The sequence below is a fragment of the Ornithodoros turicata genome, chromosome 2 (assembly GCF_037126465.1).
Source record: "Ornithodoros turicata isolate Travis chromosome 2, ASM3712646v1, whole genome shotgun sequence".
In the NCBI taxonomy this organism is placed as follows: Eukaryota; Metazoa; Arthropoda; class Arachnida; order Ixodida; family Argasidae; genus Ornithodoros; species Ornithodoros turicata.
In genome coordinates, this window is record NC_088202.1 from 145,079,679 (window position 1) to 145,093,507 (window position 13,829).

General features: G+C 46.2%; 1 protein-coding gene across 4 annotated transcripts in view; it reads left to right on the plus strand.

Annotated features, from left to right (window-relative positions):
- Window positions 1-540: 540 nt before the first annotated feature.
- Window positions 541-13,829, plus strand: part of LOC135386291 (uncharacterized) — a 30,271-nt gene continuing 16,982 nt past the window's right edge. For 2 of the 4 annotated variants that reach the window (XR_010420655.1, XM_064616117.1), the window contains exons 1-6: window positions 1,753-1,831; window positions 2,888-3,016; window positions 4,536-4,623; window positions 7,330-7,472; window positions 8,840-9,070; window positions 12,210-12,392. Coding sequence is in view for 3 of the 4 variants with exons in the window: in XM_064616117.1 (XP_064472187.1) it covers window positions 2,897-3,016; window positions 4,536-4,623; window positions 7,330-7,472; window positions 8,840-9,070; window positions 12,210-12,392 (765 nt within the window). In the remaining variant the exon portion in view is untranslated. The other 2 variants (XM_064616118.1, XM_064616119.1) reach the window with 2 other exon arrangements.

Below are 13,829 nucleotides of genomic sequence, written 5' to 3' on the forward strand. Positions count from 1 at the left end.
CCCTCCTTTCCACGAAAGCGAAGAAAAGGAACGCAGGACGTGGGGCAGCACCACCTAGATACAGAAAGCCTGCGCGCTCGTCGACTTGACGTAACAATTAAGAGTCAGCCAATCAGGATCGTGTTTTCAACGGCCGTAGCCAATCACGGACAGGCTTTCAGTGGTCGTGGCCATGGAAGAGAACCACCGTCGTCTGCGTGTTGTGGTTGAACGTCCCCGTGTACTAAATAGGAAAAATTGGAAATAAAGTGCAAAACGGTCTCAATCTTTCTCAAAACTGATTTTCTGGAAAGTGTCTCGCACTTTTTGTCTGAATATTTAGGTCTGCAGGTTCCAGGTGAGCTGCAATCACAGGGGTGGCATCCAATGTATTCCTCCGTAGACGAAAGCGTGCTGGGCGAACGCAATGCATCATGGACAGGTCCTGGTCGTACGTCACAGCAAACGTCAAGACACACGTGACCTTAAAGATGGCGGCGCCCGTGATCGGCGGCCAAACCGTTTGTAAACAATGCGGTTGTTGTTTCTGGACGACGTTTTGGATGTTTTTCGATCACGGTAATTATTTTTATCGGATAATCTCGCAGTAAAACGCGTAGTTTTACACATAAAGCCTCGTATTGTTGACAACTTCCAAAGATGTGATGACGACCGCGCGTTAAGACTTACCGAGCCGATGCGATGTACTTAAACTAAGGTGAAATTATAGCTACCATGTTGCGGAAGAAGCACCGCATAGTTTACGCTGGCAAAATACGGCCATCTCTTGGTGTTAAGACGGTGAAAATATGTCGGTAAACGGCAAAACGACATGTAAACAAAGTCACATGACCTCAAAATGACGTTTTCTATGACGTGCGACCAGGACAAGATGGTAGTTTTGCCAAAAGCACCCGCTTGAGGGTAGTTACAACAATGGTGGGTTTGTGTCACCCCTGTGGCTGCAATGATTTGCCAGTAGCAGACGAATTGTGACTGTATATGACCACATAGGGAAAGAGAGAAAGGAGGCAACGCGCAGCATTTCTCTCTCTAGGTGGTGTTGCGTTGGCCGGCAGCAGAACTGGGAGAGATCAACGGCAGCACATCGATCGTGTGTGTTTATGCGTTAAAGTGCCGTTTAATAGCCGCTTCAGGTGCACGAAACTCGGAGCGCCCGAGAAAGGGTAAGAGAGCAGCTACTTATAGTGCCACTCTGGACTCGGAAAACAGCGTTTATTTTGTTTAGTCCATGAAAAGAAGGTGCGTCGCGAATTCTATAATCGAAATTTCAATCCTGTTTACGAACGCTGTACATTTCCGTCAATTTTTGAAGATCTGCGGAACCTTCACAAGTTTCGATGACGCGAGAAGCGGGTGACGTAATCATAAGCCCACAAATTGCAATGATGTCACGTTCTGGAGAGGGCACTCGTCTCCTACTAACGATGCCGGCGTCCAGGGAGGGTGACGTGGTGGAGAAGTCACGTGACACTGATAGAACGAGAGGGGAAATGTGAGAGATGTCCAAAATATTTCGCAAGAATGTAAAGTGAGATAAGAAGATTTTGGTAACATTAACTTTGGTAGGATTCTGAAGACACGAGATTTAGTCCGTACTGGCACTAACATACTTTATTTTGCACCACCTTAGTCATATGTTCTTTATGCTTTTGTCGTTTGCCATTTTCACGTTTTATTTTTTTAGTTTTTTCGTTTGGTGTTTCGACGCGCGGTTCTGGTTTGATAACATCAGGCGGATGTTGCGGCGGTTGAAATCCAATCCAAGACAATCCTCTACATTTCAGCTTTGTGCGCACGCCGCGGAAGTAAGCTTTCAGGGAAATCTCAAGTGAGTTTCGAAGTTCATACTGTTAGTGCTTCGTTCACTTGATGTTGGGGTTATTTGGGGAAAAACGCACATACCGCGTACAAATACAGTGAGCCCATGATGGCTGACAAACACCTTCAACACTGCGCATAGGACGATGGCTTTTGACGTCGAGGAAGTTGCCGTGTAAACTTTACGTGTCATTTCGCGACATTTTACACTGAGACCGCTCTCTGTGTCCGTAGGTTAAAGAGACACTGTTCAATTGGCGTTTGATACATCCCAATTTTCCTTAAGGGGTTTCACGACAACGCTTGGACCCCGTGTTGGAGGTAACCTTTGTTTGCACTTCCTGTATATGGACGTTTCACGGCTTGCGTCTTTATAATATCACCAGGCCTCAGTTTCATAGTGAGTAGTCGGAAACAAAACATCAGCGTTGTTATTCTTGTTGTCTGCCTTTCTACTTTGGGCACAAACAAGCTAATTGCAGTGATCATATCAAAAGGGAGCTCTCACAAGATACATCATGTTCTGACTTTTTTGTCTATTAAAAAATATGGGATATTGGATTGGTCACCGAAACTTGCGAGAGTATTGCGAGAGAGTTTACGGAAAGGTACCTGAAGATATTACAAGCTTTGGGCCAATGCTTCATCCATGAAAATGTGGAATATTGTGCTACTTCAGCCAGCAGAAGGTGATTGCGTGTTGGAATTGATGCGAATTGATAGAATAATCACGACTTAGTAATAGTGCGAAAATATTATGGCAGGTTTAACATTTTCCAGGAAAAAAAAAATACGAGCGACAACTCATGGAGCACCCCAGACTGTCAAGACACACACACACACACACACACACAAACAAACAAAAATAGGGTGATTTAGAGCATTTAAATTTGTAGTAGAAAATATAGATTGCCACCAGTCTCTCACAACACACCATTTTAGCTATTTTAAAGTATAGATTAGATTGGATTATTAAGAAACGCTTGCGGTGAATACCACGTGGACAATACGCTGGTGGCTTTGTGTTCCGCCCGCTCACATTCTTCCTTTGTGTTTACTCTCGTAGGGTGTCAACATGACAAGTGAACTGAGTTCCCGTTCGCACTGCCACCTGGCTTTCGTTTCGTTGGCTCTTGGCTTCCTGGTAATATGGATGGCAGGGCTGGCAGGTGTTCTCATCTGCAAGACGCTTAAAGTATGTCAACAGTCCTCTATCACGGTACACCGTGAAACTTAACCGGTTAAAAGTTAAACACCGAAGTCAGCGGTGCAGAGAAGTGTGGGAGGCCTTTGATGTGGGTAGATCAAGACGGACTCCTGCGGTCTAGTTAACCCTCTAACGCTTCCAGAGAGAGTTGGCTGCACCGTTGCAAAGTTGCATAATGTAAGAAAACCCGAGACTAGGGAACACGAAGGGACAGACACAAACACGAAGTCTCAAACACAGCTGAAAATTTTACTTCACAAAACAGAAATATATACAAACAGAAGGGAAAGGAACACCAGTTGAGAACAAAATAGAAGGTCATTTCGGTCACCTTCTATTTTGTTCTCAACTGGTGTTCCTTTCCCTTCTCTCTGTATATATTTCTGTTTTGTGAAGTAAAATTTTCAGCTGTGTTTGAGACTTCGTGTTTGTGTCTGTCCCTTCGTGTTCCCTAGTCTCGGGGTTTTTTTACATTATGCATCATCTTCACCAGCTCGCTTGCTTCCTAGCCATTTTTTCGTTGCAAAGTTGTTTTGTTCGCTTTGATTTCCTCCCGCGCGTTAACGAAGTAATGTTTGAACGGAAACATCTCCTTGAGTCTGAGGACCAACGAAGGGGAGAAACTAGACTGGACGGACACGGGACAAGAACCGACAACGACGACTCAAATTAATGTAATATAACTTAATAATTAATTTGTAATAATTAATGTAGTGTAAGTTAACGAAGTAATGTAATCGGCGCCAGCGTTCGGAACCTGCTAGCAGATGACAAAGCCATTAGCCACTTAGCTGGAAGAAGCTACGGTATCGCGATCTTGCTAATGCCCTTTACCCTGTGTGCTGTTTAAAGGAGTACAGAGGGCCATCCAAAAGAATTTCAGATTAAGACATCTGATGAAAGTGTGTGTGTCATTATACCGAATAGCGCGAAAGGTTTTGATGTGTGCAATTTGTTTCCCAGAAAAAAACTCACATAAACGTAGCTCCGCGCCTTCACCCTTAACTCGCCACTCCAGCTATAACGAGGATGAGGAGGTATGATGGCACGTCACCGATGACGGCATAAGGAGACTCGTTCTGGTTTGCCGATCAGTGGGGGTCAGCGCATTGTTCCTTTGCCGCCGTAGACCTGTTTTGCCAGTTTTCCCGGAGAATTGGGGATACAAGGAGCGCCCGAAGCTTTACCGAGCAAGGAGAAAGGCTTTATCAGAACCCCGAACAGCCGAGTAGCAGACGACAGCGGAGCAGCAGACAACATTTTTCTAGGCCAATCAGCGAGCGAGTCCTTATAGCGTCAGCGCGAGGTTCCAGGCAGATCACAGGCTGGTACTGCTCTTCACCAACGTTGCGCACGGTCGCGTTTTGCGGCATATTTTAAATTCAGTTTCTGCGATAATTATGACTCTGTGGTGTAAATTACTTCGCATGGTGCATCTTACGGGCAAACTTAACAGTTTTATAAGAAGAAAACTGGGTGTTAAAAATGACTTCTGTGATACTTTAAGGACGAAGCGACAGCGAAGGAAGCAGCCGACATTTTCCAAGCTCATGAAGATGTGGCCAAGATTACCTTTGCCTTGGGTCATGAAATGGGTGAGGAGGACCTATCCATGACGTCTGTCGACATAGTCACATGTTTTGATCTGCATTCCCAAAACAAGTTTTCCCAAGTCAGGTTATAGCAAATTCCTCCCCCCCCCATGTACCTGTTTGTGCCCTCCAACTTGTACCGTAATTTCACGCGTATAAGCCCCACCGCAGATAAGCTGCAGGGCGCGTTTTTAGGAACGTTTTGAAAATTTTCTGGCAGATAAGCTGCAGGACGTTTTTCGTGGACTGATGGGTCAGTGGTCTTCCAGAAGGCACGAATCACTGTCACCACTTTCGTTAAAGCTACTTGGGGGGAATGCACCAGGAAGATCAATCTACTCGAACGTGGACCCGTCCCTGTTACGCACTGCTCGTGTGCATCGGCGGGGCAGTGCTGTTCCAGAGACACTGTCGGCCCTTTCGTTAAAACCGGCGCACGCGGAAAATAACGGGAAGAAATAGCCGTCAGATAAGCCGCACCGGTGGATAAGCCACAGAACGACCGTGAGAGAAAAAATTCGCGCATAAGCCAGGTCTAATACGCATGAAATTACGGTATGTTCAATTCTGCTCCAAAACTAATGAGACTGCTTTTTTTTTTTTTTTTTTTTTTCGTTCAGAAGAGAGCTGTTTGAGTAAAGTAGGGCAAAAGGTAGTGTAGGGGGGATCTCGGTCCCGAGATCGGGACTCCTCAGTTGAGCCTGAGCCATCGGAACAGTCTACATATTGCAGAAGTGTACTCTTGTTTTTCGGCGTCATCGCGGACTAAAATGCACCAGAGTTCCGAGCAGCGTTTTGCAGTTACTAAATTTTGTGTGAAACCCGAAAAAAAAAAAAACTTCAGAAATGTTAGCAAGATTGAAGACGACAGCATACGGGGAACCTGCTCTGTCGTCGACCTAAGTTTCTGGGCGGCATAAGGCGTTCAAAGATGGAAGGGAAGCCGTTGAAGATGCACAGCTCTCCGGGTGTGGCCGTCGTCGGAGCTGCTCTGGATCGGGACCGGCGTTTAAACGACAGATTAGTTTCAGATGTGATACCCATAGATAGGGCCCTTCTTTTTCCTGCTGCGGCAAATCTTGAATTCCGCAGCAAGGGAACTGTGTATTCTGCATTTTTCCGCGGTAAAAGGCAAATCGTCCTAGTTCAGACAGAAAATACTCTCTGTTAGCTCTTAGTGTGGAGGAACACGATTACAACTCCAAAAATTTTGTGACTTAGCATAACGAGATACATTGTACTTTCTTCCGAGAGGGAGTGACGTTTGTCATTGACTATCAAATTGTACTTGCTAAGTGACCTCTCTGCATGTACAGAGTTTACTGTCGCACAGAGGTAGTTGACAGCTATGGACACCAAAGCAGGGGTCAGCATTTGCATTCCACTCCAGAATCCCAGAGAGTTGAGGGTTTGAGAGAGGAGGTAGAGAGTTGTTCCAGCACACAGACAGGGGCCTTATCCGGTTGGCACATCTACGCTGTAACGCAAGCCGACCTGGAACGAGCAAAGTCCGTTCATCTCGCGCATAAACCTCATATCCGCGGCAGACCCACAGTTGCGCGAATTTTTGCAGAATCGCGGAATTGCAGAAAAAGAAGGGCCTTACCCATAGATCCTCGAACGTTTGAGAATAGCTTTCGGAGTGTGCTCTGCGATTGCCACCACGTGAGGTTTCCACCACGACAATGCACCGGGTCACCCGTCATTGGCTGCGACAAAATTTTTGGCGCAGAAGAGCTTCCTTACTCGTCACGACCTACCCCAGAGCCCCGACTTGGTGAGGAGCGACTTTTTTTGTTCCCCAAAATCAAGAAGCACACCGTTCTGAAACCATTGAAAGCCTCCAGTCAGCTGCGACGAGAGCTCTGGACAGCGTCTCACTTGAAGACCTCCTTCGCTACTATGAAAAATGACAGCTTCTCCGGAATTGCTGTTTACTGTCCCATGGGACTAACTTTGAACTTGACACAGTCTTCTTCTTCTTCTTCTTCTTCTTCTTCTTCGTCTTTCTCCGCAGTGGCGCATAGCACGGGGCAATTGGCCACGGATCGTGACATGAGGGCCCAGTTAATGACGGTTACGTGAAGCGATGAGAGGATGAGATGAATGAAATGACTGAATAAAAGAGTCTTATATATAAGGTCTTATATATAAAAGGTCTTATATATAAAAGAGTCTTATAGAGAATAAGGTCTTATTGCAAGCATTTGAAAGAAGAGTTTCTTTTTCTTTCTTTTCTTTCAGGATCGTTCTTATTAACCTTGGGGCAGACCTCATAGCCTGAAGTTATGGGGAAATATTTTCTTCTAGATTCCGGGAGTAAAATTCGGGTAAATAAACATGTGCTCTAAATCCACGCAAATTTGGGTGGAAAAACTTCCAGTACGCTAATTTCAGGGGAAATTGGGCTCAGTTACTCAAGCTAACTGAGCTGTTCGGTACAAACGGTGATGTAACTGGTTAGTGTGCATTCCTACGGACGTCTCGGTGAGGGCAATTTGCCGGGTAAAAATCGGGGTTTCACCCTAAAGAGGCAACCTTCAATTCGGGGAAGAATCGGCTAAAACTTCAGGCTCTACTCATACGTTGAAATACCCGGGTGTCCGCCGTGCGTAACTGAGTAATCTCCACCGCAATAGCATTGTAGCACAAGTCATTTAGTGAATTTGCCGCAGCTGTTATGCATCAGCTGTCTTTCTGCCTCAATAGTATCCACGGTGGATTGGCTTCTGTCGGATACTGGAGGGGACGAGCGTACCCTGACAGTCACTTGGCAGATGAGTGACGCTGTGCTCAACACCGTTCCTTCGACTGGAACCACGATGGGGCACCTGGCTCTCTTCAGGCAGACGGTAAGTTCTTGCGTACGTCTTGAATACTTGAAAACACCTGTAAGCACAGTTTGTACGCGCTTGTAAGGGTCGATTCACACGATGCAACTTTAGTTGCGCGCAACCAGGTTGCGCCACCAAGTTGCACCGTGTGAACGCGAAGCTCTAGTTGCGCAACTCGAGTTGCAGAGCCGATCGCTTCACGAGCGATTTCTCCTGCAACTCTAGCTGCAACCTGTCAATCACACAGCTCCGCCTTGCAAGCGCGACCAATCAGGAAGAGTTCCATGTGTCAGCTATTGCAGCGGCAGTACGCGAGACGATGAAATTATCACTAACTTATGCAAAATTATCAAACTCGCAACGGATTGAACTCGTAACGAGCAGAAGTCGCAATGCGATTGGACGAAAATGATGACAATGATGTTTTTCGCGCCATCTGGCGAGCTCGGTGACAACTACGGCATTCCGAGTTGCTCGCCGTATGAAAGGGACCGTTTTGGTGCAACTTCGGTTGCGTGCAACTATAGCGGAAACCCAGTTGCAGCAAAAAGTTGCATCGTGTGAATCGACCCTAAGTTGGCTACTGAGTCTACTTATGTCCTGCCTCAGCACAGTTTGTGGAAATTGTGTCAACAACTTTATTGCGAGCGGAATTGTGTCATTAAACATTCTGGTCAATTCTATTATTTATTGTCACCATTAGTGGATTCTGTTTCTGTTCTTGGAAGCGTTAGGAGCACAGACGTCAGGTAACACTACGTAATTATAAGTACGACATGTTTGACCTAGTTGGTATATAATAGTAGTTGCACAAAATGAGCTGCCATGTTGCAAAAACTAACAAAAAACAGTCTTGTATGCCCGTTTAGTCACACAACCCTCTGACATGTACAAAGGTGCGCTTGCTAGTGCTCATAATATGCAGACAAACATGTGGTTCATTCTTTGTGTTTGCCTCAAAAATAAATAGTGCGGCAAGTTTTTAAGTACGTGTAGCATCTGCTCCTGCCTCACAATCGAACATAATTTGGAACCCATAGCTGTCGGGCACATTCAGATTTTGAAAAAATGGCTAGGAAGCAAGCGAGCTGGTGAAGATGATGCATAATCTAAAAACCTCAAGACTAGGGAACACGAAGGGACAGACACAACACGAAGTCTCAAACACAGCTGAAAATTTTGAAATCTGTTTGTATATATTTCTTGTTTGTGAAGTAAAATTTTCAGCTGTGTTTGAGACTTCATGTTGTGTCTGTCCCTTCGTGTTCCCTAGTCTCAGGGTTTTTACATTATGCAACATTCAGATTGTTCGTTTTGAGTTATTTCTGTTAGCACTTTGTACTGGGGAACGGAGTTACAGGTTTCCCCCTTTACTCCATGCTCAGGTGCGACGCTCCAGCACGAGTCCCCTGGAGACGACGTCCTTTTACTTAGGCCTGGCAGAATCTGTGGTGGCTCACTGCTTGCGTCTGGACGCTCTGGGGCAACCAGCAGCTGGCCTCGCGTACGCCATCTTCCTCCGCGGCATGGCGCTGCGTTTCGCCCAGCTGGCCCTCGGCACCATCTACGTCCGCTCCGAGCTCCCCGTCAACGCCACCCAGTACCTCCGTCTCGAGGTTAGCTCGTAACGATAACAACAACAACTTTGATGGTGACTGGGGTAGTCTCATCACCAGGGGTGGCACTCTAACCCCATCACTGGTGGTAATGTGGTGAAATGGAATACAGTCAAACTCCTTTACAAAGAGACTCAGGGGACAGGAAAAAAAATTTGCAGTACAGGTATTTTCGTTAAAAAGGATGTCCATTATTGGACCTATAGGGCTCCGGCGGGACCGCAAAAAAATTTGCTGTAGTGGTATTTTTGTTAAAAAGGTGTTCGCTATAAAGGAGTTTGACTGTACAGTAGCCGACCGATCTTCCGGATTCGGCGGTGACAGGAAAAAAAAAGTTCTGAATCGTACATTGAGCCTGAAGTTTTCGGGAAATATTTTTTTCTAAATTTTGGGGGGTAAAGATCAGGCAGATAAACGTGTTCCCTAAATTCGTGTGAATTTGGGTGGGAAAAAGTCCATTATGCTAAATTTGGGGAGGAATCAGGCTCAGTTACTCAAACTGACTGTACTGGCTTGGTACAAATGGTGATGTAGCTGCATTTGCTGCCAAACAAGTATGAACGAGCTGATGTTCTGAGGCTGGAACAACACAGAAGGGACAAATACATACAAAGCCTCAATTTGCCTGGCTAACCCTTTCAGTGACTTTCATCTTTCATCGTAAACAAGTATGTTAGTGCGTTCCTACATACATCCCGGTGAGGGGAGTGTGCCGGGTGAAAATCGGGGGCTTCACCCGAAAGAGTCCACCTTCGATTCGGGAGTGAATCGGGTAAAACCCTAAAACTTCAGGCTCTAATCATACAGCGGTCCAAAAATTCTTACGATCACTCTGTTAAACTTTTTTTCACCTCAACTGCGCCGAAGAAGTCTCTAATTGCGCCACACTGCATTTGGCACCTGCGTGTGATGACATGCGTTTGCATTTGCGCGAGCGTCGTATGTTCCTTGCGCACATTTGACAATGACAACAATGTGTCGAAAGCGGGTGGACAGCGACAGCGTGCCCAGACTCCCAAACGGGACGGCGCCGAAAGCCAGGGCGTCACCTAGCGGTATGGCTCGGAAGCAGTTTCACCTAGGATTCCAATTACCAATCCAATCAAAAGCGCGCAATCAAAAATGTGGTTTCTAAGCTGCCGTCGTAGTGCTGAAAATAGTTGTGACGGTGCTTGTCCGTGAGTGTTTTAGTCCGGAAAATTGGGCCTTCGGAATTTTATCTGAGCAGAAAAATTGTAGTAAAAACGTATTAACCCTGTGGTGGAGGTCACAGTTCTCCATGGGAGACATAAGAATTGAACGAGTCAGAATAACTAGAGCCTGAAGTTCTCGGGAAATATTTTTTTCTAAATTCGGGGGGTAAAAATCGGGTAAATAAACATGTGCACTAAATTCATGTGAATTCGGGCGAAAAAACGTCCACTATGCTAAATTCGGGGTGAAATCGGGGTGAAATTACTCAACTAACTGTAGTGGTTTGGTACAAATGGTGATTCAACTGAATTTTTCTGCCAAACAAGTAAATTAATGCATTCCTACAGACATCCCAGTGAGGACAATTTGCCAGGTAAAAATCGGGTTTCACCCTAAAGAGGCAACCTTCAATTCGGGGTGCAAATTCGGGGAAGAATCAGGTAAAACCCTAAAACTTCAGGCTCTAAGAATAACCAGCGTCCGAAAAATCAGTTGGCTACTGTAATGAGTCACCTCACAGTGTGGATCGAAGTCCAACAGTGTCCCAAAAAGTTTAGAAGTGCTTTTACGGCAGAGCATCGCTGGACTGGGTTTGCACCAAGCAATTTTGAGATAGTGAAAAGGTGATAGTCCAGCTCAGAGAGAGAGACCGAAAGTATGGTTCTCAAAGGTCGGTAGTGTGGGTAACGGAGAAGGATGTGCTCAAGATCTTCCAGATCACCACAGTGACCAAACCGATGCTGGAACACAAAAAAAAATCGGATAAGGGGTTGGCTGGTCAGACAAAAATCTGATTATAAAATGAGTTACCGCTAAAGGTGTCGACTGTAGTTTTAGCGCCGTTGCCATATTGTTATTGCATGTGGTACGTCAGTGTCAATGTCACATGATTAGAGCCTGAAGTATTCGGGAAATATTTTTTTTCTAAATTCGGGGAGTAAAAATTGGGTAAATAAACCTAAATTCACGCGAATTCGGGTGAAAAAAAAACTTCCTCTGCGCAAAATTCGGGGTGAAATCGGGCTCAGTTACTCAAACTATCTGAACTGGTTCAGTACAGAATGGTGATGTAGGTGCGTTTGCTGCCAAACAAGTTAGTGTCCATTCCTACAGACGTCTCGGTAAGGGCAATTTGCTGGGTAAAAATCGGGTTTCACCCTAAAAAGGCAACCTTCAATTTGGGGTGCAAATTTGGGGAAGAATCGTTTTAAACCCTAAAGGCGGGACCCCATAACAAGCGGCGGCGACAAGCTACAAGCGACAAATCGATATGTGCGCCCCCTGTCCAGTGGCAAAAAGCTCTGTCGCGGCTTCAAAATTTTGCATCTACTCCCAGTAGATATTTGTCACGTGTCGCCAGAAACTGTTGCCCGTCGTTTGCTGAAATACGCCGGATCTGACGGCAGATGGAAAGGGCGGTGAGTGGGAAAGGGCGTGGGTGGAGGGGAGGAAGACCGCGAGGGAGAGCTATTTACGCGGGAGGACTGAAACTGAAGCCACTTCCTTCTCAAAAGCATTATCCTGCCGGTCGCGGAACCGTTTCACGGACAACGCACGCCCTTTCGCCATTTCGAAGCAGACGTCAAGACAAGTGCGCAAACTGCAGCGCCGCCATCTGTGAGAAATCGGTGAAACCTGAAATTATACAAATGAGTATATATGAGTATGGGAGCCGTAATTCGTTCCCATTTACTTTGGTGATGTTCATAAACAAAAACTGCTGGACTTCTGTATGTTTTATAATTGAGAATATATATTTGTATTCCGAAACAATCTTTCGACGCACGTCCCTGTCGCCTCTCAAGTGAGTCGGGGAATAGCAGCCCCAGCATCCGCGACAGCGGCAAAATCTGCAGCGTGTCGCTTGTTACGGGGCCCCGCCTTAAAACTTCAGGCTCTACACATGATCTAGCACAGCACATGGTTCAGCTTGATGTTATTACAGGCCTCGAGTGAAGAGCTGATGGAGACAGCGTTCCAGCTCAGTCCCCGTGCCCGCGCTAAGTGGTGGGACTTGCAGGAACGGGCACCCAAGCAGGCGCTCTCTGACGTCGGCGAAGACATGGCAAGCGGGTCATCACGGAGGCACCACCTGGCAGCTGCATTCTTGGAGGAAGCCAAAGAGCAAGTGAGCCACACTACACTGTTTCTTTAATTTCGCTGTGGTTACCATAAAAACTGATCTATAGGTTAAGATTTTTGCGTTCTATTTTTTGTAGGGGTGTGCGAATCCGAATATTTTAAGTCAAATCGAATATTGAATCGAATGGGGAAGAAAATTCCGAATACTGAATCGAATATCGAATATTCGTGCAAAATTTACAATATGTGACTTTCGCACTAAAATTTTCCATTTTGTGGCCCACTGTCACAAGAGAGACATGCAATTCTTCTGTTTAAGGCCCCGACTCTTTAATTTTACATGAGAGTGCTTCCTGCTTTTCAGGTGAGCCTGCACTTCAGTACACTTACTACTGGAGTACCGGAGTGGTTACCTTCATTTCAAAATTTTATGTCCAGCAGTAGCATGTTATACGGATGAGGCTGTAATCGTTTCAGACAACCACAGGCCATCTGTAAAACAAACGAATTGGCATCCTGTCTCAGCTTTGCCATGAACACCCTTTAGTTTCTTTGCACTCACCCTAAGAAGTTGCACTACTGAAATTTTAGACGTAAAGGACATCTATAGGACACCCTACTTGTTTGTGGGCTGTAGTCATTATTCAGGAGTAACCTCACAAACATGAAATTAAGGTCCCCCGTCGGCACCCCTAACTTGTATGTGGGAGGGGCGCCACCCCTTCCACAGACGATGTCTACAAAACTCAGTTTAAATAACGTTATCTCAAACTAAACACCGTCCCGCCTGTGTTCGATCCTGCAGCAAGGGCAATTCCGTAAAGCAGGCTTCCCCTCATGCACGGAAGCATCAGGTGAAGCCCACCTTCGGGCTGTGTCGTCCATATTCGTGGAATAGTCGAATATTCGAAAAATCGAATATTGGATATTGAATTCGAGTGTTTGATATTCGACTCGAATTCGAGAACTCGAATATTCTCACACCCCTAATTTTTCGTTAAAGCGAACCCGAAAAAAAGCCCTCATCTCGTAAGCCGCTCAGAGGAAGATTGCGGTTTCAGTCCGGCCACACCTACGCGTCACGTGCGTGTTTTCGGCACGAGCGGACTGAGCGTACGGTGCGACGCGCGCTTTTATCGTGGTCATTTATGACGTGCGTGGCAATTTTTGGTTTGTGTTCCCCGAATGGCTGCCATGCGACGACAGTTCACCGCGTGTTTCAAGCTTGAAGTCATCGCTTTTGCTGAGGAGCATGGCAACACGTGTGCACAGAGTCGGTTCGGCGTGTCAGAAAAGTGCGTCTGCTACTGGCAGCGAAAGACTGCACTTAAACGCTGCGGGTTCAAATCCTGGCACTGGCTACGCTGTTCCAGATTTTTCCTGGGTTTTCCCTCAGACTTTCCGGACGAATGCCGGCAGTTCCCCCTGAAGTCTGCCCAGCATTCATACTAACCCCCCTGTCTCCCGCTCCTTCCTGCTGTCC